At 39.0% G+C, this 26,123-nt stretch overlaps 1 protein-coding gene across 5 annotated transcripts in view; it reads left to right on the forward strand.

The window, feature by feature from the left end:
* ZFX (zinc finger protein X-linked) overlaps window positions 1-25,582 on the forward strand; it is a 54,559-nt gene extending 28,977 nt beyond the window's left edge. For 3 of the 5 annotated variants that reach the window (XM_035000951.1, XM_035000945.1, XM_035000968.1), the window contains exons 4-8: window positions 18,974-19,123; window positions 19,343-19,486; window positions 19,862-20,014; window positions 20,549-20,689; window positions 21,549-22,732. In XM_035000951.1, coding sequence (XP_034856842.1) covers window positions 18,974-19,123; window positions 19,343-19,486; window positions 19,862-20,014; window positions 20,549-20,689; window positions 21,549-22,732 — 1,772 coding nt within the window. Of the gene's footprint in view, window positions 1-18,973; window positions 19,124-19,342; window positions 19,487-19,861; window positions 20,015-20,548; window positions 20,690-21,548 lie in introns of all 5 variants that reach the window. The other 2 variants (XM_035000960.1, XM_035000974.1) reach the window with 2 other exon arrangements.
* Window positions 25,583-26,123: the final 541 nt, after the last annotated feature.

Genomic DNA, 26,123 nt, shown 5'->3' on the forward strand with positions numbered 1-26,123 from the left:
GATAGAGAGACTAAAGATAAGGGAAGGGTTACCAGATGGAGCAGTTCCAGAGAAGGGGGAGGCAATGAGGTCCAGGGCAGCAGTGGAGGGCTGTTGGGTGAGGCCTAGAGAGGAAGAGTAAGTACCTTCTCTGAGACAGAGGCAGTAAAAGGAGCTTTAGAATATTGGGAGCAGGCGCCTGGCTGGCTTAGTTGGTAAAGCATGTAACTCTTAATCTCAGGGTTGTGAGTTCGAGCTCCACAGTGGGTGTGGAGATTACTTAAAAATAAAATCTTTAAAAACAAATAAATAAATAAAGGGACACCTGGGTGGCTCAGTCAGTTGGGCGTCTGCCTTCTGCTCAGGTCATGATCCCAGGGTCCTGGGACTGAGTCCTGCGTTGGACTCTTCGCTCAGCGGGGAGCCTGCTTCTCCCTCTGCCTGCCACTCTCCCTGCTTCTGCTCCCTCTCTCTCTCTGACAAATAAATAAAATATTTAAAAATAATAAATAAAAATTAAAAAAAAAATGTTGAGAGCTATTTTCTTTGTGCAGCAAATTCCTCTGCCAATATAGGATGTACAGAGGTTGTGGGTGGAAAGCTGAAGAATAGAGGTGAAGAGTTGAAAAACCTTAGTCTTAAAGGGAGGGACCAGGGCAGGAAGCTTAAGAATTTACAGGATAGATTATTTAGCTGCATTGAGGGGCCAGCTGAGATTGGGAGTCTTCAGTTTGTATGTCAGATGTGCCATTCAGTATGAAAATACCATTTTGAAATACCACTGCCAGATTTTCTGTTGCAAGACCAGGCAACCCAGAGGCAAGGCTGGAGAAAGTAAGGAGTTGGGTTCATCGTGCTTTATGAGGGCAGGAGGATCTGGTGAAATATTTAGGCGAAAGCACTCTTGGTTCTCCTTGACTTCTCTTTTCACTTAAACTTGTTTGCTAAGGAGTAAAATGCATAGCATTGGTTTGACCTTTAGCTGCATACTATCTCTTGCCTTTATTATTCTTTTAGGAAGTTCAGCCCTCCAAGAATGTCATAAAAAAACCCAAAACAGTAAAAGTTGATTTAGTAACGGTTGACATGGTATACTAGATTTTTTTTTTTTTTAAAGATTTTATTTATTGAGAGAGAGTGCACGCTCGAGCAGGGGGAGGGGCAGAGGGAGAAGCAGACTCCCTGCTGAGCAGGGAGCCAGACACAGGGCTCATCCTAGGACCCTGGGATCACGACCTGAGCCACCCAGAGACCCCCCCCTTAAGTATACTAAATTTTTACACTGTATTAGAGTCCAGACTGGTGAAATTTTCATTAAAAATCTTATAGTCATCTTTCTTTTAGGCCCTGGGTTTCTGCTAATTTATATAGATTTTAATGTTCCTAAAGTAGTAAATAAGGATGGACACAAACTGCTATTGTTGTATATTTTTGTATATTTTATATATGTATATAAGTATGTATTTTAATAATACAGTGGTAGTTTATTCCTTTTTTTTTTTTTTTTTTTAAGATTTATTCATTTTAGAGAAAGAGAGTGTGTGAGTGGTGGGGGGTGGGCATAGGGAGAGAGAGAATCCTGAAGCAGACTCCCCTCTGAGCATGGAGCCTGATGGGGGCTCGATCCCAGGACCCTGAGATCATGACCTGAGCCAAAATCAAGAGTTGGCCGCGTAACCGACTGAGTCACCCAGGTGCCCCTCTTCCTTTCTTTTAAAATAGAATGTCACATCCAAGCTCAAAGAATACGAAGAACACACACACACAAGTTACCTAATACCCCTTTTTTACTATAATGAGATGGTTTGATTGCTTTTATTTTTTTTTTTTAATTTTTTAAAGCTTTATTTATTTTTGAGAGAGAGGGAGAAAAAGAGAAAGCGTGAGTGGAGGGGCAGAGGGAGAGAGAATCCCAAGCAGACTCCATGCCAAGCATGGAGCCCAACATGGGGCTTGATCTCATGACCTTGAGATAATGACCTGAGCTGAAACCAAGAGTCCGATTCTTAGCCGGCTACACCATCCAGGCGCCCCTGATTGCTTTTAAGTTGGGTTTAGGGATGGTGACTTTTTGGAGGGGCGGGTATGGTGACTTTTGGTAATATCTATTGTTCTTTTGCAGGTACTTCTTCATTCATTTTTCCTCCATTCCACACCATCATCCCTTTTCCTTTCAAAGTATAGTCATGTTAAAAAATTTAATTTACTACTGGCTTTGGAATCAAACCAGTTGAGTGCTTTGGAATTAATTAGCATTTCTCTTGTTTCTGCCTCCCAGTGCTGCATTTTAGCTTAAAACCTAAATTGATTTCAGAAGTTTAGTATTGACAGAGGCTTTGTGGTAAGCATATAGAGGAACTATGGTCTGATTTTCTCCATGATAGAGAATGCAGAGATGCCATTATTAGCAGTCAACTTTAATGCTTTTCGTAACGTGATGAGAGATGGTAGTATTATCTCTGAATTCCAATGATACTTATTCACCTCACTGGTCAGAGAATATGAACAGACACCTAAATACTCTTCAAAAATTTCAGTAAGTCATTGGATCTAAGAGCCTAATAAACAGCTTTTATAAAGTCTTTAGTGTCTATCTTGGCAGATTTTTTCCCTCTGAAGGTCTCATTTAAAATGACGAAGTAGCAATCCTCATTCTTTATAGTGTCCTGATAGTGTATATAGACACAAATGTTCTTTGTCACAGTAGAGCTGCCTTTGAGGCCAGGATGACCTCTTTATCTCATCTTTGCAGTCTAGACATTATGATTGCTTCTGAATTTGATGGTCTGTTTCTTGAAAATAGGAACTATCCACTGCTTCTTAGCCATTGAGTATCTTCTTCATCAAACCCTGTGCCTATTAAGTGTGAAATAAATATTTGTTGACTATATGAAGACTATAGCTGCAAGTCTGTGGGCATCGTGCCACATCAAAGGTATTAATAATACATTTCTTCCCTACCAAAAGCTATTGGTTCTCACTTGGTTCTGGTTAGGTTAGATATGGTGGTACTGTTTTATGGCACTGAAGAGTTTTCTGGGTCTCTGAGAAGTGGAATGTTTGAGTCATCCATGTGTTAACCAAGTTGTTTTTTAGTTCTCCTTTAATCCGAGACTGCTGCCAGACATCCCTAATTTCTTTGCAGTGGTCTTCAGCCTCCTGGAGTTTGACTTTGCAGCTGCATAGTCAAGATGCTGTTTTGTCAAACATCAGTTTGTACAATAGGGAAAGTTGGAGAAGATCTGGTGATGATGAGTCAGGCACTGCCTTACAACAGCTGCATGAAGCAAAATATTCTCTGGGTGCCTCTGATATTAACATGATCTACAAGAAGTCACTCTTTAGATCTTGTTGACATATCCCATGTCTTTTAATTAGAACAGTTAGATAGAAGATGAGCAGGAGCTAGGTATTCCATTCTAATCCTAGATTCAACTTAAGTGTTGAAATAAACTTTTTTTGGTAACAACTTTAACACATGTAACAGCATGTAACATATGCCATACCGTTTGCCCATTTGAAGTGTGCAATTCAGTGGTTTTTAGTGTATTCACTAACTTGGGCAAACACTGTCAGACTTTAGATAATTTTAGTTAGCCCAGGGAGAAACTTCATACCTTGTGGCTATCACTCCCATCAACCCTCTCTGTCCCGTCCAAGTCTAAGCCACCCCTAATCTACTTTCTGCCTGGATAGATTTGCCTGTTAGGGGTATTTCCTATAAACGGAATCCTGTAATACATGGTCTTTATGACTGGCTCTTTTCACTTAGCAGAATGTTTTCAAAGTTCATCCATGTTGTAGCAGGTGTCGGTGCTTCATTCCTTTTTATTACTGAAGACTATTCCATTTTCTGGGTGTACAGGGTGTACATTTTAGTCCATTCATAAGTTGTTTCTACTTTTTGACTGTTGTATCTATGATATTAACATTTGTATTCAAGTTTTTGTGGACATACATTTCATATGTGGAATTGCTGGGTCATATGGTTTAACCTTTTAAGGAACTGCCAGACTGTTTTCCAAAATGGCTGCACCATTTTACATTCCTACCAGTGGTGTATGAGGGTTCCAGTGTCTCCACACCGTTTGTAGCACTTGTTAATACTGTCTTTTTTTTTTTTTATCATAGCCATCCTAGTGGATGTGAAGCAATATCCTGTTGTGGTTTTTGATTTACATTTCCCAGATAGTTAATAATGTCAAGCAGTTTTTCATGTGCTTATTGACCATTTGGAGAATTGTCTATTCAGATGCCTTGCTCATTTTTAAATGGAGTTATTTGCCTTTTTATTATTGAGTTGAAAGAATTCTTTGTATATTCTAGTTATGTCTCTTATAAGAGAAATGATTTATAAATATTTTGTCCCGTTCTGTCAGTAGTCTCCTTCTTTGATAGTGTCCTTTGATGTACAAAAGTTTTAAATCTTGATGAAGTCCAATTTATATATTTTTCTGTTGCTGTGCTTTTGGTGTCATATTTAAGAAACTGTTGCCTCATCCAAGGTTATGAAGATTGACACCTGTGTTCCTCTTAAGAGTTGTAAAATAGCTTTGGTTCTTGCATTTAGGCCTTGGATCCATTTTGAATTTATTTTTGTGTATGATGTGAGGTAGATAAGGAGCTAACTTCATTCTTTGGCATGTGGATATTCAGTTGTCCCAGCACCATTTGTTGAAAAAACAATTCTTTCCCCATTGAATGTTCTTGACACTCTTGTTGAAAATAATTGCCTGTAAATGTGAGGGGTTTATTTTTTGGACTCCTAACTCTGCTCCATTTATCGTCTATCCTTATACTAGTTCCATGCTGTCAGAGTGCATAGTGAATTTGCAAAATTCACTACCCTAAATATTAAAGTTTAAATTTTTAAGTCCAGGCAAAAATGCGTAATTCAGTTTTAAAAGGTGTAACACAGTAAGTGATGGCGACATTGTATGTTCTTATGGAAAACACGGGTACGTCAGGTATGTTTGCCTATCTTACAATAACATCAGAGGAAACAACTAATAGGCCTCTGGAGCATGGGATCCTTCCTGTCAAAAACTGAACACTTAGCCATAGAGTCTCTTTTCTAATGTAAACCTACATGATGCTTCATTTCTAATATACATTTTAATAAAATATGTGCTCTCAGTTATTTTAAGCAGTTTTAAATTAAGAAAAATTATAGCAAATAATTTAAACTTAGAACCCTTTAAACTAGCTTGGTTAAATGAAAGTATGTCATAATTTTTAACATGTTGATTATAAAATTGGAAATTTTACTTTGTGCAGACCATAAGTTTATTTTATTTATTTATTTTTTAAAGATTTTATTTATTTATTTGACAGAGAGAGACACAGCAAGAGAGGGAACACAGGGGGAGTGCGAGAGGGAGAAGCAGGCTTCCCGCGGAGCAGGGAGCCCGATGTGGGGCTCGATCCCAGGACCCTGGGATCATGACCCGAGCCAAAGGCAGACTCTTAATGACTGAGCCACACAGGTGCCCCCAGACCATAAGTTTAATAAAAGTATTTTATGACAGTGAGTGTGGAGTAATAATATAGCTGTCTTCTCTCCATTTAGTTGTTTTTATATACTGAGGCTAAAGACGTTTTCACTAAGATAAAGTTGATTTCAAAATACTATTTTCTACAGTATGCAACTGCTTGTATAAAAGCTGAATGTTAATAAATTATTAGATTGGTTAGTTCTTAACTAATGCTTATTAAGCTCTTTTGGTCTGGTGGCATTTATATAATTTAAGTCCATTTGAATTAGTATTTCAAGAAGAGCTTGGTGCTAATGTGTGGAAAATGCTTTCAGACTCATCAGACCTATTTTCTAAATGACCTTTGAGTCAATTTGCATTTCCATCAGGAGATGGAATTAAGTTTGTTTAGTGAGGTTTGTTGTTAATAAAGCTCACTTTTCAGGGGGAAAATGTTTATGACTATATGTGTGGTTTGACTGTTACCAAGTCAAAATGGACAACTTTAAGAAAAAATTTTTTGACTTAAGCATTTTTATCCCAGGAAAGATTGTAGATTTGTAACAAGTTGGTAACAATAAAAATAGGTAATAGTAAACCTTCAATAAATAGTATCTGTGTGCCAGAACTTATTATACATTATTTTCTTTACACAACCTTATAATGTTGGTGTTATCACTCTTCTTTACATATTGGGTAACAGAATCAGTTTAAGTAACTTGACCAAAGTTACACATCCAGCTAACATTAGGTTGAGGATGTGAAATCAAGTGTGTTTTATTCCAAAGTATCTACCCTCCACTCTCATATTGCCTTTCTTCGTGTGTGTGTATATTTATATACATATGTGTATAAAGCTCATACTACAAAGCAGTAGAGTTTGGCTTAAATACTGCTTATTGGTGGATGGAGGAGGCAACTAGAATTCAGTGATTCTTAAAATTTATAATATTATTTAAAAATTTTTTTTTAATTTACAATATTATTGAATACCCAGTTTCAGCAGTGTTAGGAAATAATTTAAGGGGCTTAAACATTTTCTTAGTTAACTCATAGCAGAAGCCACTCAGCCTCCAAACCCTATTCCATTGTTTTTCTACCTAAAAAATAGATTTTTTTTTCAAATTTATGTTTAAATGAGAAAAAGAAATCATACATAAACTATTATTTTTACTTTTGCTGATGTTTACTTTCCTTGTGTCTTCATTCATTCAAAAACATTTCTTGACCAGCCACGATAAGCTAGGAACCTTGGTAGCTGTTAGAGATAAACAGTGCAAGTCTCTGGCTTTTTAGAGTCCACAGCCCTGGAGGGAAGACAAACAGAAATAGATCATTACAGTTGATTGTGAAAAGATACATAACTGAAAATACAAAGTATTTTGGAAGCACTAAGGGAGGAAATGGGGGGGGTGGTTTGGTATACTTCTATGAGCTACATGCTATGAAAGCACTATAAACCAGAGTTCTGTGGAAGCTTGGTTGAAGACCTGAGTCTCTGTATTTCATCTCTGCTCTTAACCATTTCCTTCTCTCTCATATTGTTTTGAAGCAAATTCCACACATCATTTCATTCGTAGGTATTTCAGTATATATATCTGAAGAACAAGGATTTTTTTAAAAAATGAAACAGTATATGGGGCGCCTGGGTGGCTTAGTTGTTTAAGCGTCTGCCTTCGGCTCAGGTCATGATCCTGGAGTCCCGGGATCGAGTCCCGCATCGGGCTCCCTGCTCGGCGGGGAGTCTGCTTCTCCTCCCTCTGACCCTCCTCCCTTTCCTGCTCTCTGTCTCTCGTTCTCTCTCTCTCAAATAAATAAATAAAATCTTAAAAAAAAAAAATGAAACAATATCATGGTCACATATTTAAAAAAATAATTTGGAATGAACTCAGTTTGAAGGATGAGTGGGTGGGTAAGGCAGGAGGAATGGCAGAGAGGAGGGAGGAGGGCCTAGTTAAAGGCAAGGAGATGTGAAGGATCTTGGAGTGTTCAGAGACTTACTCTTTGGAGTGCAAATAATATCTTTGGTGAAGAAAATGGAGGAAATGGTGAGAAATAAGATTGACAAAATAGGCAGGGCCCAAATCATAAAGGCCCTTGAATGCACTAAGAAGCGCATTTTACCTTGTCGATGTGGGGAGCTGTTAAAGGGTTGTAAGCAGATAATAATAACACAGTTAGGCTGGTAGTTTGGAAAGATCATCTTCATGGCAATGTTGAGAGCATACAAGGTAAGACTAAACTCAGAAACAAAAAGTGTGCTATGGGAGATTATAGTAGTTCAGGTAAGAAACAGATGATGATAGTTTGAAATAAGGTTCTATCGGTGGAGTTTGGCAGAAACTGCTTCATGACATATTTACGAAGTAGAATTTGGATTAAATTTAGGCTTGAGGAAGAGGGAGAGTTCAAAGCTCCCTTCCTGGTTTCTGGCTTGTGGAGCTGGGCAGATGGCGAAACCATTACCAGAGGAGGAGCATGTTTGGATACGCTGAAGATCTGTCCATAGGGTTGCTGCCTGCAGCTGTCCACGTGGTGCCCCTGGCCTTCTCGTTGAGGTGTTCTGACCAGTTGGTCTGATGTTAGCTCCTAATTGAGCACAACTTTTGGTCATAGTAGATATCTAATAAAAAATGGTTCCGGGGGAGGAGGACGCCTGGGTGGCTCAGTCGGTTAAGTGCCTGACTCAGTTGTGGCCCAGGGCATGATCTCACAGTTGTAAGATTGAGCCACGTGGTGGGGCTTAAGATTCTCCCTTTCCCTCTCCCTCTGTACCTCCCCCCCAAAAAAGTGGTTCTGGGAATGAATGAAGAAATAAGTCCAAACTTCTATGTTTATTGCATAAACTCTGAGGGTTAATACAATCTTATGATTTATTTATTGATTCTCAGGGCTATTAGCACAGGAGACATGGTAAAATATTTGTTTATTCCCTTGTTCTGTGGGCAGATTGTTGGATGTTTCTATATCTTACCATTATTTTTATATATGCACTCTATCAGTTTTGTTTCTTAACCATTTGGTAAACCACAGAATGAAATTTTAGAGTTTTAAAAATACATATCCTCATGGAAATGTTTCTGAAATGTGAGAAAAGTCTTAGAGAAGACATATTGAATAAGCTTTAAGCTTGTTCCAATAAAATTTACAAAGATGTCTGTTAATCCATCTAAAATTATTGTCTTTACTGTGGGTACTCTGAAACTTATTTGGAAGCACTCAGGTAAAGCACATTTATTGTTGTCCTCCCCTCTCCCCACCAAAAATAAGATTGGGTAAAAAATCTGTATCTTGAAAGCCTTAGAAGCAATTGGAGCTTCAGATTAGCCTTGTGACTCATATTTACTGTTTATCTGCTTGTGACCTAGACAGAATTGTCCAACAGCTTGCCCTTTGAACAGATCTGTGATTACTTTGTGGGATAATGGGGGTTGGGCAGGAGAGAGAGGAGGAGAGAGGGAAAGAAAGAACATGCAAAGATCTGATCTTTGAGAAATTCTTAAGTGTATCAGTGCCTGCAGTTTAGAGTCAGCCAGCTTTCCATTTGGATGCCAGCCCAGCTGCTCATTAGCTGTATGATTTTGAGCAAATTACTGACTTCTCTTTGGCCTTTGTTTTTTTATTTGTAAGATGGCAGTCCTACTACCTGACCTGTGGGCTGGTTGGGAGAACTAGAGATCATATGGAGCAGGCACCCAGCACAGAGCCTGCCTGTCAGTAATGGCTGATCATTGTTGTCCACCCAGAATCTCTCTGTTGGTGGCATCAACTGGGCAAGCAGGACTAACTCTGGACTGGCTTCACTTAAGACCTTCCTGTTGTCTGATCAGGGAATCCTTGGCTAAAGGCAGGCACAAGGTGGGATTATAGTAGTCATTCCTTTCTTTTCCCCCTGAATTTATAGTATTAAGAAATCAGTTCTTGGTTAACTAGGTTTAGTTAGCTATATTTTAGACCAGTTCAGTGCAATTTGGCAAATATTTTTCATAAGTTCTCTCTGACGTCATGTTAGAGATCACTATAACTTAGGACAGACACTTGAATGGCTCTGATCCTTTAATTCCCCTTCTATAGAATAGGCTAATTTCATTAAATCTTTGAATGTCTTCAGGAAAGTTTCAAGAAGTAAAGGAGATCAGATTATCACTAATTCTCTGAAATCTTTTATAGGCTATATAATAAAAATAAGATGGAATTTTAACCACAGAAAGAGGGTTCCTAAGGAGGAAGCTAAGAAAGGGAGGCCCAAAAGTGAATTTATAAGTTTATTTATCTACTAGAACATCTGCTTACTCAGCAGAATGCTTCCTGCAAGTTAACTTAGTCTTAGGTGCTCTGGTTTCACATCTGTAAAGTGGAGATAAAACACCTAAGTCATGGAGCTGTTGTCATTGATTTCATGATAAAATAGAGGGACACCACTGACCACAGTGTCTAGGACATAACAGTTGCTCATGAGCTCAGGTATCCTTTTAAGGGGACCTCCCCATCTGTGGTTTTTTTTTTTGTTAAGATTTTATTTACTTGTCAGAGAGAGAGAGCATACAAGCAGGGGCAGCAGCAGTCAGAGGGAGAAATAGACTCCCCGCCGAGCAGGGAGCCCGATGCAGGGCTCGATCCCAGGACCCTGGGACCATGACCTGAGCTGAAGGCAGACGCCTAACCCACTGAGCCACCCAGGCGTCCCTAGGTATTTTTACTGTTAAGTAGCCACCTGCCCACACAGGAAATCTAATAAGACACTGAATAATACCAAGTTTTTACTCTGTAGTTTTTTTCTTTTGATTGGATTTTGGGTTTAGAAGTTTAAAAATTGAAGTGATTTAAGTAGTAAGACTATTGGATTTACCAGAGAGTAAGTTAGAACAGGCTCTTGGTTCAGAGAACCAGATTCTTTCTTCGATAGCAATACTGACTGTAGGGTCATCTGAAAAGGCCTGATTTCCCTCCTTGATGTTAATCCTAACATTCACACCTAGGGATCTTGTTAAAACTTTAGAAAAGATTTGTGTATTCAGACTGTCCCTTGAAATAAATTATTTAGGATGTAAAATCATCCTTATTTTTCTTTCAAAATTAACCTGTTTTAAGATCTATCAGGTAGCTAGCTTCTGGTTCTGGAAGGCTGGGATTTAGTGACTTAATCCATGTCCTTCTGTGGGTACTGGTCACAGTTTATAGACTTATTAGCTTAATTAAACTTTGTCTTTGAAACTGATTCCATCCTTGTAGCATGGGTTTTCCTTCTTAATTGTGCTTTCTGAGAAATCTATCCTTAAGTATGACTTACTTCTCTGTCCACTTAGGTTTTTCTTTGAGTCCTCCTTTTCCCAGTGACTCCCCTCCTGAAGCTTTTTTCTTATTTTAAAGATTTTATTTATTTGCGAGAGAGAGAGAGTGCACATGCGCGAATGAGCATGGGGGAACGGCAGGCAGAGGGAGAAGCAGACTCCCCGCTGAGCAGGGAGCCCAATGTGGGACTGGATCCCAGGACACAGATCATGACCTGAGCCAAAGGCAGACACTTAACCAACTGAGCTACCCAGGCGCCCCCTTCTTGAAGCTTTTTATGTTTCTGCTCCACTCTGAAGTAGTTGCTTTCTAGGCTTAATGCAATACAGGCATTTTTCTGAAATTTTCCTTCTCTCATTTCCTGAGATTAATCCACTGTTTTATGGATTCCCATGCCACCCTCTTTCTTGATTTACTCCCTTATTGTACTGGACCACATATTGAAATAACTGCCTAAGGAGTATAGATTGTGTACTAAAAATATTTTTATTCTACCCTTAAATGTGATTGATAATTTGGTTAGGTACAGAATTCTAGGTTAAAGAGAATTTTCCCTGAGAACTTGTGATGCCATGTTTCACTGTCACCTAGCATCTAGTGTTACAGTTTAGGAGCCTGATGTCATCTTGACTCTCATTCCTTTTTAGGTGTTTCATTTTATTCTGAAAGGTTTAAAGATCTTTTTATCCCTCCTGGTCTGAAATATCATACAGTTGTGCTTAGTTAGGTGTAGGTCTTTTTCTTGCATTGTGTTTTCATGCATAATGAGCTCTTTGAATCTAAAGAATCTTCAACTCTCTGAAATATTTTTATTTATTAATACAATATATTAATTGCAAGAAGAATCTCTGAAAGAAACAAAGTAAATATATCCCAACAATTGTCTGAACCTCTGTGTTCCAATATGGTAGTCATTAGCCACATGTGGCTAATTAAAGTTAAGTTTAATTAAATGAAAATTAAATAAAATTAGGTATATAGTGTCTAAGTTGCACCAACCACATTTCAAGTGCTGAATAACCACATGTAGCTAGTGCAGATATAGCTATAGAACATTTCCAATGTGATCTTTTTTAAAAGTCAAAGAGGAGATGCAGAAGTTCAAAGAATATATTACAAGACAATAGAGGCAGATATAAAGTAAACTTAAAATTCAGAAAGAAGCGGAAGAGAAAAATAAAAATATGATCAAGATAAAAGCCACCATAGAAGCAACTATAAGAATAAATCTGCTTGAGTAAATAAGCATGGGCAGAGGATCCAGCTTTAGGAAATCACAAAAATGGTTAAAAATGGTACGAAAATGAATATGGAGGAGATGGCTAGACACAGGAGACAGATAGAGGAGGCAAACACGTAAGGAGAATTCTCAAAGAAGGGAACAACCAATGAACTACAAAAATATTTATAGTGGAAGAAATTTTCCTAAAATAAAGATTGGAATCTTCGAGTGAATTTTCCTGAAATAAAGATCAAATCTTTCTTGTTTCAAGAAATTGACAGAATGATAAAACCAGCAAGTCATAATCATATCATATCTTTCATAGTAGGATGACAGTAGATACTGGCTTTAAAATTGATTCATGGTGCACCTGGGTGGCTCAGTTTGTTAAGGGTCTGACTCTTAGATTCAGCTCAGGTCATGGTCTTGGGGTTGTGAGTTCAAGCCCCACATCAGGCGCTGCGCTGTGCATGGAGCCTGCTTGAGATTCTCTCTGTCCCTCTCCCTCTGCCCCCTCCCCCCTCACTCTTGTGCATGCATTTTCACTCTCCTTAAAAAAATTGATTCATGTATTATAAGCAAAGTATAACTCTAAATGTTTTTATAATATATTTTTTCATCTTTAGAGGGTTAAGAACTAGTAACATAATGTCTAAACATTTACTTGAAGATCAGCATTCATATATTTAAGAAATGAATGTTAAATCTTTTCTGTATATCAGTGTACTGTAGACACTTGGGATACATCATTGAACAAAAAAGATGCCAGTGCTTTTCCCCTTCCTTATGTTCTAGTAGAGGTACACAGACATAAATAAGTGATGTAGTATAAGTGATAATCTTCTTGGGAAGAAAACAAGGGTATAAGGAAGATTTGGGGTTGCAAATGTCAGCGTTTGCTGAGATGACATTTGAGCAGAGGCTTAATTTTGAGATATCTGATAGATATCAAAGACGTACAAATCTGAGTTCGGGAAATAGGACTAGAATGGAGATGCAAAATTGGGAGTTATTGGCATATAGATGAAATTTAAGCTATAAAACAGAATGACATTGCCAAAGGAGTGATTGTAAATAAACCAAGACCAAAAACTGAGCCCTGAGGTTTGCAACATTAAGAGGCTAAGAGGCAGCTCCTGCAAAGGACTGAGGAGGCATGGCCGGTGAGGGAGGAGGAAACCAAGAGCTTATATCCTGAAAGCCAAGTAAGGAAAGTGAATCAGAGTCAAATGGATGCTGAGAACGGGTGACCTTGAACAGTTTTGGTGAAGTCATGGGCCAGGTTGAAGTGAGTTTAGAGGATACAGTATGACAAGAATTGGAGAAGTGGGATCAAGAATTTTTGTTTTAAAGGGGGAAAAAGAATAGTTTATGTGCTGATGGAGGTGATCCAGTAGAGGGGGCAGATGCTAGAGCAATAAAGAAGGGGGCAGGCTTTAGCTAGGAATAGAGGTGATTTGTCTTGCCCACAGGCTGGATTTAGTTGCTGGTAGGTGAGTAGATCTGATAATCAGTCAGTGAATCTTCCGATTGTTTCACTTGTTCTCAGTAAAATAAGAAAGAAGATCATCAACTGAGAGTGAGGATGGGGAGGTGAAATTAGAGATTTGAGGAGAGAGGATACTAGAAAATAGGGAAAGTAGCAGAAAAGGTTTGCTTCAGGTTCAGGGTCATGGATTTAAAGTGAAACCATCAGTGTGTGTGCATGTGTCTGCTTGTGTGCGTGTGTGCCATCAGATTTAGCGGCATAGGCCCTGGTGTAGAGGCAGAGAGGAAAATTGAAATCCGGCAAGTCTGTGGTTCTCTCAAGCCAGTATGATGGAATGAAAGGAGGGGGAGGGCAAGGGATTGGAGAGCAAGGGAATGAGATTGACTGTGGAATTCAAGTTGTTTGAGTTCAAGTAAATTATGATGTAGTGATTTTTGTTTAAAAATGGCATATTACAGGGGCGCCTGGGTGGCTCAGTTGGTTAAGCGACTGCCTTCGGCTCAGGTCATGATCCTGGAGTCCCGGGATCGAGTCCTGCATCGGGCTCCTTGCTCCGCAGGGAGCCTGCTTCTCCCTCTGACCCTCCCCCCTCTCATGTGCTCTCTGTCTCTCTCATTCTCTCTGTCTCAGATAAATAAATAAAATCTTAAAAAAAAAATGGCATATTACAATATCCAGTTTTCATTAAAATATCTGTCACTCTTCCTTTTATTTATAAATATGCATAGGGAAATATCTGAATAATGATCTGTAAATTGATAGTTCTAGGTGGTAGAATTTTGATCACATTTTAATTTTTTAAAACTTTAAAAATACTTTTTTGGGGGGGACCTGGGTGGCTCATTTGGTTAAGCAGCTACCTTCGGCTCAGGGCATGATCCCAGGGTCCTGAGATTGAGCCTCCATGTTGGGGGCTGCTCCACCTGCTTGTGCTCTCTTGCTCACGCTCTCTCAAATAAATAAAAATCTTAAAAAAATACTTTTCGTAAACAGTAAACTATATAATTTCTACAACAAATTATATACAAGTACAAGAAGCATAAGGGAATAGAAATAAAAATGTATTGTTTTAAGTTCAGGGCACACGGGGTAGTCTAGGGCCTGATGGGGGAGACAAGATTGAAGGCAGAAGGCACTTTGGTCAGAGGTTGGTTACTAGACTGTGCAGTTTGTATTTTATTTGGTAGGAAATGGGGTACCATTCTGAGCCAGAGAGTAAGGCAACTGGATCTTTGTTTTAGGAAAGCTGACTGAGGGCTACGTCTAGGGGTATTCGGTAGGAAACGTAGGAAGAGAGAGATCAAATGGTAAAGATCTTTTCTTTCTATGATGTTAATTTGTACAAAATGCAATTCCACCGCAATCCAATATCATATATTTTTCTGTCTTGGTAAAAATTATAAAAATTTGTCTAGAAACTTAATTGAGAATAACAAAACAATATTACCTATGTCATAAGGTTTTTGTGAGGAGTGAATAGTTACATTTTAAGGGCTTGGTATGTGGTCAGTAAATGTTACCATTATCCATCATGACCACCATCCTTCCTTGTTATATAGATTCTCCATCAGCTTAGTTTTACTGATCTTTTAATTAGATCAACATTCGTTTAACAGTTTACTTGAGGGGCACCTGGGTGGCTCAGTTAAGCATCCAACTCTTGATTTCAGCTCAGGTCTTGATGTCAGGGTTGTGAGTTCAAGCCCTGCATTGGGCTCCATGCTGTGTGTGGAGCCTACGTAAAGAAAAAAATGGGTGCCTGGGTGGCTCAGTCATTTAAGCGACTGACTCTTGATTTGGGCTCAGGTCCTGCTCTCAGGGTTGTGAGATGGAGCCCTGTGTTGGGCCCTACGTTGGGCTCCGCGCTGGGCTCCGCGCTGGGCGTGGAGCCTGCTTAAGATTCTCTCTTTCCCTCTCCCTTTGCTCCTCCCCCTGCAGGAGCTTGCACGCTCTCCCTGTCTCTCTTAAAAAAAAACCCAAAACCAATTTACTTGAAGTGGTGTATTTCCCACCCACACCCCAGTAATTTTTCTTTTCCAGAAACTACTGGTTTTTTTGAGATCTTAATGAACTATATTTTTAGACACTGTGGTATCTGTAACATTGCAAATAAGTATCCCTCAATTTTCAGTCTTTAGGAGAGTTTACTGAAGCTCCCTTCAAGCAGTATAAAGTATTGCCTATATTTTGCTATAGTTTTGCTGTTACTAATGAGATCATCGATAAGTCAAATGTTTCTCAGTTTTGAAGTTTAAAATACTGGATGAGGGGTGCCTGGGTGGCTCATTGGGTAAAGCGTCTGCCTTCAGCTCAGGTCATGATCCCAGGGATCAAGCCCCACGCCGGGCTCTCTGCTCAGCGGGAAGCCTGCTTCTCCCTCTCTTTCTCCCCCTGCTTGTACTCTCTCTCTCACTGTCAAATAAATAAAATCGTTAAAAAAATAAAATACTGGATGAGTTGTAAAGATTATTATTATGTAAGGCTTGAGGAAACTGTGATGCCAATTTTACTTTAACACAAATAGAAAAAACTGGGAAGAAAATTTCCTAACAATGATGGAATCTCTGGTTGGTGGGACCATTGGTGATTTTTTTTTTTAATTCTAAGTTTTATACAGTAAACATACATTTCTTAAAAAATCAGAAGATGAAAATAAAGGTCTGGGTTCTAAAGACAGGCACCTCTTCTCTCTCCCATCCCTCATTAGTTCACTGACTTTGGGCAAGGCACATACCATCTCAGAGCCTTTATTTCTTTATCTGGAAAAGGTAAGGATCAAATAAAATTAAAGTACATAGAAATGATAAGGAAATAGCAAAATGCCATGCAAATGGTAGTTATTATTAGAAGTAGTCTTAATTTCCAGAAATTATGCTCTTCTGTTTTGGAGAGGCCTTGTTCCAGAGCTCTAGCTCTTCATCACTACATTAGAAGAAGGCACTTAGGCGGAAATCATACATGTGATGACTCAGTTTTATCCAAGGCTTCTTTGTTTTTAGAAATTCATTTTTATGGTAGCTTTAAAATCACAGAGAAATTTTGAGTCCTTAACAGGACCATCAAAGTGGGTTTTTTTAAAAAAATCACTTCTGTAATTTTTCATATTCAGAGTAATTTCATAAGTTGAGTTAGTGGGGCAAATTCTCAAGGTGAAAACCTGAAGGTGAATTTTACTTTTGTCTAATAATAGAATAGCTTTGCTTGGCTCAGGTGAGCCTGTATATTTGAAATGTGTTTTCCCCACACACTTATGAAAGCAAACAGAAAAGTCTTTTCCTCCAAATTATAGATAAATACATGCCATTTTGCGAGCTCCAAAATGAAGATTTTTCAGTCATCAAAGGCTTTATCTTATGAGTACCAACAAGCTAAAATATGCCAAAACAGCTAGCCTGACCTTGTTCTTTGTAAACACGAGGACATTTGATTTTCCAGTACCTGTTAGAATCAGTTTTGCCATACCTTGCCAAAAAAGGGCAAGCTTCATCAACAAGATCTAACTGCTCAGAGATGAGTGTTCTGAAGATGTAGCAGGTTTAGTCAGGTCTCTCCAGCTAGTTTGGGGGGGGATCTTCATCCTTGTTATCGCTACTTCACTTTGAAATTGCAGAGCTACCTTTAAGAAAATAGCCTTGGCTCAGTCAGCTTGGTATGTCATAAAAATATTTAGCTTTGAAAAGGGGTAAGTACACATCAGGCCAGAAATAAGGACCTAATGCTAATTCTTTCCCCTTACAAATCATTTTTATAAAAAGCATAGTCAAGATCCTTGAATTTAGGTAGTTATGTGCAGAGTTCAGGGAACCTCTCTTTGTTTTCTCAGACCACTGAGTTTAACCGGCTGGTCTCTTTGAACCTGCATATCATGAGGCTTGTCCTGGATCAGCTCATTTTCTCCAGCTTCTTAAGCTCTGCACCTAGTTTGCCATTTTCTCCTCCCTTGCCCTTGCCTCTGGTTTCGTGTCCATGGTTGAAGCCACCAGCCACGAACTTCTCCAGCTCCCAGCATTACAGCCTTCCCCCTTAACACAATGTAGCTCTCTTTGCATCCATGTTTACCACTTCAAGTCTCAGAAGGATCGCATATTGCTCCCGCTGTCTAAGGAGAATTTCTTCATCTTTGCCTCTAATTTCATCTTCCCCTTTTCCTCTGAGATCTTGATCCAGAAGTTTTCCCGTGTCCTCTGGCTTCAGCTTCTTCCCGTCTGTTGTATTTGCTCCCACAGAATGAATATGCTTGAGTGTTCTTATCAGTTAAACAGAAAAGTCCTTGACCCTGTACCCCGTTCTAGTTACTGCCCCTTTGTTCTCCATTTTAAAATTAGACTTCTTGAAGAAACGCACACCTTCCATTGAATCCTCACCCCACTTTAATCTGACCCCATATAGCCTTTACTACACTGCTTTTCCCCAGGGGCATCAGTGACTTCCAGGTCATTCCTCCGTTACTAGGGTGTGTGCTGCATTTATAACTGCCTCGCTTCCTTCACGATCCTCCACCAGCCTCTCCAGCTTTCCCTTCTTGGGTTCCTTTGTGAACTCTTCTTGTCCCTCCCTTAAACTGTGATGTTCCCCAAGATATCCATAGCACACTCTTTCCTCACACTGCAGGTCCTCGCTGTGTGATCTCAGGGCTAGTTAGCACAGAGCTGTTGGCTCCCAAATCTGTCAGCCTTCAGCTTTCAGACTCAAATATCCAGCAACTGTCTTTACATCTCATTCATTGAGTCATTGGCTCATCAATATTCTGAACATCTACCATCACCAGACTCTTGTCTTAAAAGACTAATAAAATGACAAGTTCTGCTCTATCAGTGGGAAAGATGGGGGAAAGTCCCTGATAGTGACAATACAATGAATCGTATACTCAGAAACAAGCAAAGGGTGCTGTGAATATAAAAGAACGGGGACAGGCACTGGTCTGAGAGCTTTTAGGGATGTTACCTCTCAGACCTAAAATTAATTACCCATGCAGGAAGAGAGCGCCTTTTCCTCATTTCTCTGATTAACATTTCTTCCCCCAGTCACTCGGTCACCTAAATCAGAAACCCCATAGTTATCCCTGGCTCCTTTGTCATGTTCAGTTTTGACTCTTAAGTCCTGATGTTAGCGAACATGGTGATCTGTCATTCTCACTGCTCTGGAACCTCTAAATCGCTCCATGTATCTGGCTTCACCCCTACAGATTCTAATTCTGTAGTGCTGCTGGGCTGGGACCTGTGTTCTTTAGTTCCCTAAGAGATATGACACCTGACCAGATTGAGAAACCTCTGACCTACCATTGTCAAGTCTGAACCCCTCTGCCTGGTTGCACAAGGCCCTCCATGACCCCTGCCTTGGCCTAGCAGTCAGCCACATTTCCCACCGTGCTCTGCGTGTCTACTGGTCTAGGTAAAATCATCCTATTTTGTATGAATCCTGTTAGGGATGATATTTGTACAAAGGAGTTTGCAAAACAGTAACATTTTATTTAAGTATCTGCTAGTGTTATTTGTAATGTATTTCCTGCCTTTTCAGTGGATGATGCTGGCAAAATAGAACACGATGGTTCCTCTGGAATGACCATGGACGCAGAGTCGGAAATCGATCCTTGTAAGGTGGATGGCACTTGCCCTGAAGTCATCAAGGTGTACATTTTTAAAGCTGACCCTGGAGAGGATGACTTAGGTAAGAGGAAAGCTTCGGCATAGTATGCATCCTGATGAGACACTTCAGCCTGATTTCTTTTGGGTGGTTTAGATTGCGGACCTTTGAAATCTTTTCTGAAGATAACTTTTAAACAAGGATTTCCATGTAGCAGTAGAAAAGTATATGACATGTGTTAAGTCAGATGGGTAGAAATGAAGTTTTCAGATAAATTCTCGGAGCTGTCATCTTCCCTGATAGGTGGCACCGTAGACATTGTGGAGAGTGAGCCTGAGAATGACCATGGAGTTGAATTACTTGATCAGAATAGCAGTATTCGTGTGCCAAGGGAAAAGATGGTTTATATGACTGTCAACGACTCTCAGCAAGAAGATGAAGATTTAAGTAAGTAGGTGGCCTTTTTGTGGGAGAAAGTTTTGTGTTTCTGTAGCTCTCTTTTTAACTATGGTCAGTATTTGAAGGAAAACAAGTAGCATTATTGTAGAGATTATTATGCTGTCGTGTTCCAAGGGCAGTCTCGGTAACTCGTTATGGATGTGTAGAATGTTGCTTTAAAAACAAGTTAAGATGAAAGCCAAGAAATGAATGATTCGTTAAACAAATATTCGTTGCCTGCTTAGGACTCTGTGAAAGCTGTGTTCTAGGTGTGTAACTCTTGAACCTTCCTTCTACTTGTCTGCTAACTGAATTCAAATAAAAACGTCTTTCCTGTGATCTCTGTAAACCTGGTCACAAAATTTGATATAATTTCCTACTTAGATGTCGCGGAAATTGCCGATGAAGTTTATATGGAGGTGATTGTAGGGGAGGAGGATGCGGCGGCAGCGGCAGCTGCCGCCGCAGCACACGATCAGCAGATCGACGACAGTGAAATCAAAACCTTCATGCCAATCGCATGGGCAGCAGCTTACGGTAAGTCACGTGGCGGCTCTTCGAACGGAGTTGGCTTGCGCACGTGAATTCATGACTGGAAACGGTGTCTGTGGCCTTAGGTTTCCGAAATAGGAAACACCACTACCCTGTAAGGGTTACTTGATTTAAACAAGAGGAGAGGAAGATGATAAAGTCTACCTTTTGTCTTTATTTATAACAGGAATTTCCTTCATGTGTATATTACGTAGAAGGAAGTACCGCAAGAAGTATGCAGGCTTTCAAGCTGAAACTTTTCATCTTGATTGTATCTGGCCCATGACTTTACAATTTGGGGAGACAACATGGGAGTTCAAGGGGCAAAATGCTGACATGTGTTTTTTAGATTTGGAAGCGAGGCATTTCCTACCGTCTCACTATAATAAATGTGGACCTAAAACCCATTACCTAGAATGGGGACTTTCTGTCATTCATGAGTATCATGGCTTACTTTTCGTTGTTATAGTTAATAAAGAATCCCTAATTTTTTATAATTTATAATACTGTATAATTTTGTTTTTTAATGCGCATTGTTAGGTAATAATTCTGATGGAATTGAAACCCGGAATGGCACTGCAAGTGCCCTCTTGCACATAGATGAGTCTGCTGGGCTTGGCAGACTGGCTAAACAAAAACCAAAGAAAAGGAGAAGACCTGATTCCAGGCAGTACCAAACAGGTGAGGGCACATGAGTCCCACAGCGCAGCGTGCTTGGCAAGCTCTCAGATGGAACTCTAGTATGTATCCACAGAGGTGTTGTGATGGCATTTTAGCTGCTAGACCACATGTAAGCTTTTGTGTATGGAATTTGAAAATATAATTTTAAGAATTCAGTGATATTCATGAATGATTTCCTGGGATAAAAAGAAACAGGGAATGGATCAAACGTGGATGGGGAAAAAAGTTTCAAAACTCAGGTGGTTTTTAGGTGGAAATGAAAAGAAATCCCTCAAACACGTTACAAGCATTAACTGTTTTAAAAACTAAATTAATGCAAAGAATTGGATTATGTTACCTTAATTAAGGCAGGCATAATTTCCAGAGCAGCAGGACAAGTACTTCAGTTTACATGACCCCGTTCCTGTCTATTCGTGGATGGCGATTTGCATATTAAAATTTTTGTAGGTGGATTTAAGCTTTACTGTAAAGTGACACAAAATTAGGTTTTTCAGAATAACCAAAGCAGGGATTGTGATTACAAAACTTTCTTTTTGTGAAGAATTTTCTACCGATTTCTAAACTGATAGAGCTTTGATCACTAGTTGGCAGAAGTTAGGTATTTATTGATTGATTTTTTAAACTGGAGGGACTGAGGTTGGTACAATCAGACTAAATGAAGTTTTCAGACCAGGGTTCTCTTTATGACAGGGTTGCTCTGTCTCTTATACTGAAAAATGGTAAAAGGAATGTCACGTAGCAAATAGTTTAACGTAGGAATACTTGCCTAATAATGTTCAGAACACACACTTTAAATGCTTGCAGAAACCAAAATGGAACTTGGTTTGATCACTCATGTGCCTTTCTTTTCCTTTCCTAGCAATAATTATTGGCCCTGATGGACATCCCTTGACTGTCTATCCTTGCATGATTTGTGGGAAAAAATTTAAGTCGAGAGGTTTTTTGAAAAGGCACATGAAAAACCATCCTGAACACCTTACCAAGAAGAAGTACCGCTGTACAGACTGTGATTACACTACCAACAAGAAGATAAGTTTACACAACCACCTGGAGAGCCACAAGCTGACCAGCAAGGCAGAGAAGGCCATCGAATGCGACGAGTGTGGGAAGCATTTCTCTCATGCTGGGGCTTTGTTTACTCACAAAATGGTGCATAAAGAAAAAGGAGCCAACAAAATGCACAAGTGTAAATTCTGTGAATACGAGACAGCTGAACAAGGGTTATTGAATCGCCACCTTTTGGCGGTCCACAGCAAGAACTTTCCTCACATTTGTGTGGAGTGTGGGAAAGGTTTTCGTCACCCGTCGGAGCTCAAAAAGCACATGCGAATCCATACCGGGGAGAAGCCGTACCAGTGCCAGTACTGCGAATATAGGTCTGCAGACTCTTCTAACTTGAAAACGCATGTAAAAACTAAGCATAGTAAAGAGATGCCATTCAAGTGTGACATCTGTCTTCTGACTTTCTCAGATACCAAAGAGGTGCAGCAACATGCTCTTATCCACCAAGAAAGCAAAACACACCAGTGTTTGCACTGCGACCACAAGAGCTCGAACTCAAGCGATTTGAAACGACACATAATTTCGGTTCATACGAAGGACTACCCCCATAAGTGTGACATGTGTGAGAAAGGCTTTCACAGGCCTTCCGAACTCAAGAAACACGTGGCTGCCCACAAGGGTAAAAAAATGCACCAGTGTCGACACTGTGACTTTAAGATTGCGGATCCATTTGTTCTGAGTCGCCATATCCTCTCCGTTCACACAAAAGATCTTCCATTTAGGTGTAAGAGATGTAGAAAGGGATTTAGGCAACAGAATGAGCTTAAAAAGCATATGAAGACCCACAGTGGCAGGAAGGTGTATCAGTGTGAGTACTGTGAGTATAGCACTACCGATGCGTCCGGCTTTAAACGGCACGTCATCTCCATTCATACGAAAGACTACCCTCACCGGTGCGAGTACTGCAAGAAAGGCTTCCGGAGACCTTCCGAAAAGAACCAGCACATAATGCGACACCATAAAGAAGTGGGCCTGCCCTGACGATACCGCTACAGACATTTGTGGAGATGTTGGCCTTGAAGCGGAAATTTCATTTTAAAGCCAATCCGTCTCGTTCACATAACAATACTGTATATTGATTTATGCTGTGTACAAATAGAATTATTGCTTCTAGTTGAGTTGGGTTTTTTTTACATTTTGTTTAATAGTGTGTTCTGAATTCTATTCAGTTTGTTTAATAAATGGGGGAAAGCAGCAACAAGTAAGTTGCTTTTAATAAAGTAATCCCTGATTCTATACTGAATTTTTCTATCTTAGAAGTTTTATATTTATTTAAATATTTACCTTGCTTACCTTGATGGTACTCTTCTAAGACCATTTAACTTAAAGTTAAGGTAACTTTAGATTGATAACTCTGAAAAGATTCATGTTGACTCATTTTTTTTTTTGTTCCCATAAATTTCTCACAATAAAATTGTCAGAGACATCTACTAACATAAATGGGAGATTTTACAGTCAGGTCTAATTATCCTAACGTGGAAGTCATTTACTTGTCTTGCTTACTATTTTCAGACCACATGACAATGAAAGTTTCCATTTGAGCTTTTGCGTCCCTGGCATCGCTGAGGAAAGAACAGTGGCTGGGTTCGTGTTTACTTTTCATTTTGTTTAGCAGACAAACTATACTTCTTTGGGGGCTTTCTTTGGCGTATTTACATCTTTTGTCAGCATAGCAAACTTTTAGAGAACTTCCTTGACAAATTTTGCTTGATGCTGTTGTATTTTGATTATTCCGTCTGTGCTGCTTTGTCTTGGAATGGTTGTGTGCTACAAATGAGATTATCGAGGACTGCATTTTGGAATCTCCTAGAGGTAATTCGTGGCTCGTAGGACCTTTTGCGACTTTATATATGTAAATGTACCCTGAATTATATATATGCACATATATAGAGAACATGTATCTGTGTGTATTGCTTATTTTACATATTTATACACACAACCCCAGTAGTAGTTAAGATCTATAATGAAAAGTATTAAATTTACAATAACATGAAAGATGCAGGGATGCATGAGAGAGCATTTTGTAAATCATGCTCTTCAGAGAGACTACTCAGGTGAAGAATTAGAAGGAAAATAAGGACACTAGTATTTTTAAAGAGTAAAGGTATTTTCTTTTAAATATCTTTGGTAATTGAAAAAATAGACGTTAAGATGTTTCTAGATAGAATGTTTTCATACAACTTCAGCTCCATGCCTTTATATTTTTCTGAAAAGCTAATGAATATCCGGACATAACTCCCTCAGTTCTCTCTGAGAAGCCCATGAGGGAACTCTGTGTCACCCAGTGAGGGGGATTAAGGAAACCACAGCTCCATGTCCCAGAGATTGGGTGCTAATTATGACTTACACTGGGCGGGTCCAGCCTGCTCTTTTATTTCTTAGTTACAGTTACCAAACATTAAAAAACTGAACGCTCAACTTGGCTTTGGTTAGAAGATAAAGGTGTGTTTAAGTGCGTGAGGAAAATCTGAGGCCTTATTTGGAACATCACCAAGTCTTTCACAGTTTTGTCTGTCTTTGAGAGCCGACATTTTTTAAACAAACAGTTCTGAATCAGAGTCAGAAATGCATAAAATGAACTCGGTTAATTAGAATTTGGTTATGTTAAGAGGGATCTTGGAAAATGGAAAACAGTTTTTGGGGTCCTTTAAATTGGCTGTCAGCATATGAGTATCTGGCACGTCGTAGGAGATTGAGGAATTTTCTTCCCACTGGATAGCTGCCTTGCCACTTCATTATGGTGCTCCATCCCCTTTGTGCTATTAGGTTTTGGCCTTTCATCTTTCTCTTTGCCATTGATATTTGTATTCAAGAATTATATTTATAGGGTTAGAAATCTAAATATTTGGTGGTTGGCAAGCCTCTGAAATGCTAGATTGATTTCGTCCAGTTGTAAATCAAGTGCTTTAGGCTGGTATGAACTCCAACCTGAATGCTAGTTAAAGCCAAGGCATGGGCCTATCCCAGTGGGAGCTCCTGTGCCCTCTTGGCTCTCATACATGCTTTTTTTTTTTTAAAGTAACTTACAATTGTGTGGTTCATTGCCCCGCAGTACTATCCTTGAAAGCTCTGTCTGTTTTTTTGTGAGAACCTTTAAAAATCTCCATTTTTTTCCCCAGAAATCATGTAAAAGAAGACACTTAAATGAAAGTGGAAATTTATTAACCTTAAAACATGCTGTAAAATTAGTACAGAAAATATAAATAATTGGTCATTTAACTATATTTTTTTAAATAAACTGAAAGATAAAGAACACAACACTCTACACACTTTATATTTCTCTTACATAGTCTGGAATCATACACAGTTATTTTCTTTTTAAAGCACAATATTGAAACCTTTAAAAGGTATTTAAGGGTTTGGTCAAGTGAATATGATAAAATGTATTTGTCTGTATAAAGAGAAAATGAAATTGTAGTCACTGTTATGTACTGACATTAGTTACAACCTAGTTTTAATTCTTAAAACAATTTTGATTAGCAAAGCTAAAAAAAATGGATGTTTCAGTTAAATGTTTTAAAGAGGTACAGATTTTTACAAGGACATAATATAAGTTATTGTTCTGTAGAAATATCCTATTAAATATTGTATGTCCCTCCCTCTGTACACTTTGTAAAAAAAAAGTAAAATACATAAAAAGAAAATCATATAGGGATGTGTGACATTATTGTAATTGTGTACTTGAGAATAACGTGCAAAAATAAAAATCAGAATATTTTCCTGTTAATGGATGTTTAGTCTATTTGATACCAGTACTAAGTTAATGCTTTTTCTTAAGGAAAAAAATGTACAGTTTTTGTAAACCTAATAAACATCAAAAGCAGTGGATTATTTTCATTTCCCCCTTTCTTAATTCCTTTTATGCAGCAGTGAATTGCAAAATGCTTGATTGCTTTGAATTTTGTCACTTGATGCAAATACTCCTCACAGTTCAGCCCCACGAATTTGCTAGTAGTATATCAGGGAACTTAAGATATGATTGGTGAGTCCTTTGATGAGCATGTCCTTGAAATTCGTTTTTTTTCCCTTCATCTTCACAAGGGATTTGTTTCATTAGCCTCTCCAGTTCCCCTGAGACGAATTTGCCCTGCATAAATGGTTTATGAGAGCACTTAAAGTTCATTTCAGTATCCCTGCACAGCACACTTAATCACTGGGTGTTGTCCCCGCCTCCACAGCAGAAGCCCTGCCCTAGAGTGACACCTTTGTGCCCGGCTTTCATTCATAGACGCTAACATGTTAGAGAGTGGCCACCGTTAGAAAAATCAGAAGTTAGGTGAAAGTGACCAGGAGTCAAAAGAGAGTAACAGATCGATTTGAGCCATCTTTGAGGTTTAAAGATGAGATCCTTCAGATCTTCAACTGTGTAGGA

This window comes from Mirounga leonina, unplaced genomic scaffold, assembly GCF_011800145.1.
Source record: "Mirounga leonina isolate KUSES-001 unplaced genomic scaffold, KU_Mleo_1.0 Mir_101595, whole genome shotgun sequence".
NCBI classification, from domain to species: Eukaryota; Metazoa; Chordata; class Mammalia; order Carnivora; family Phocidae; genus Mirounga; species Mirounga leonina.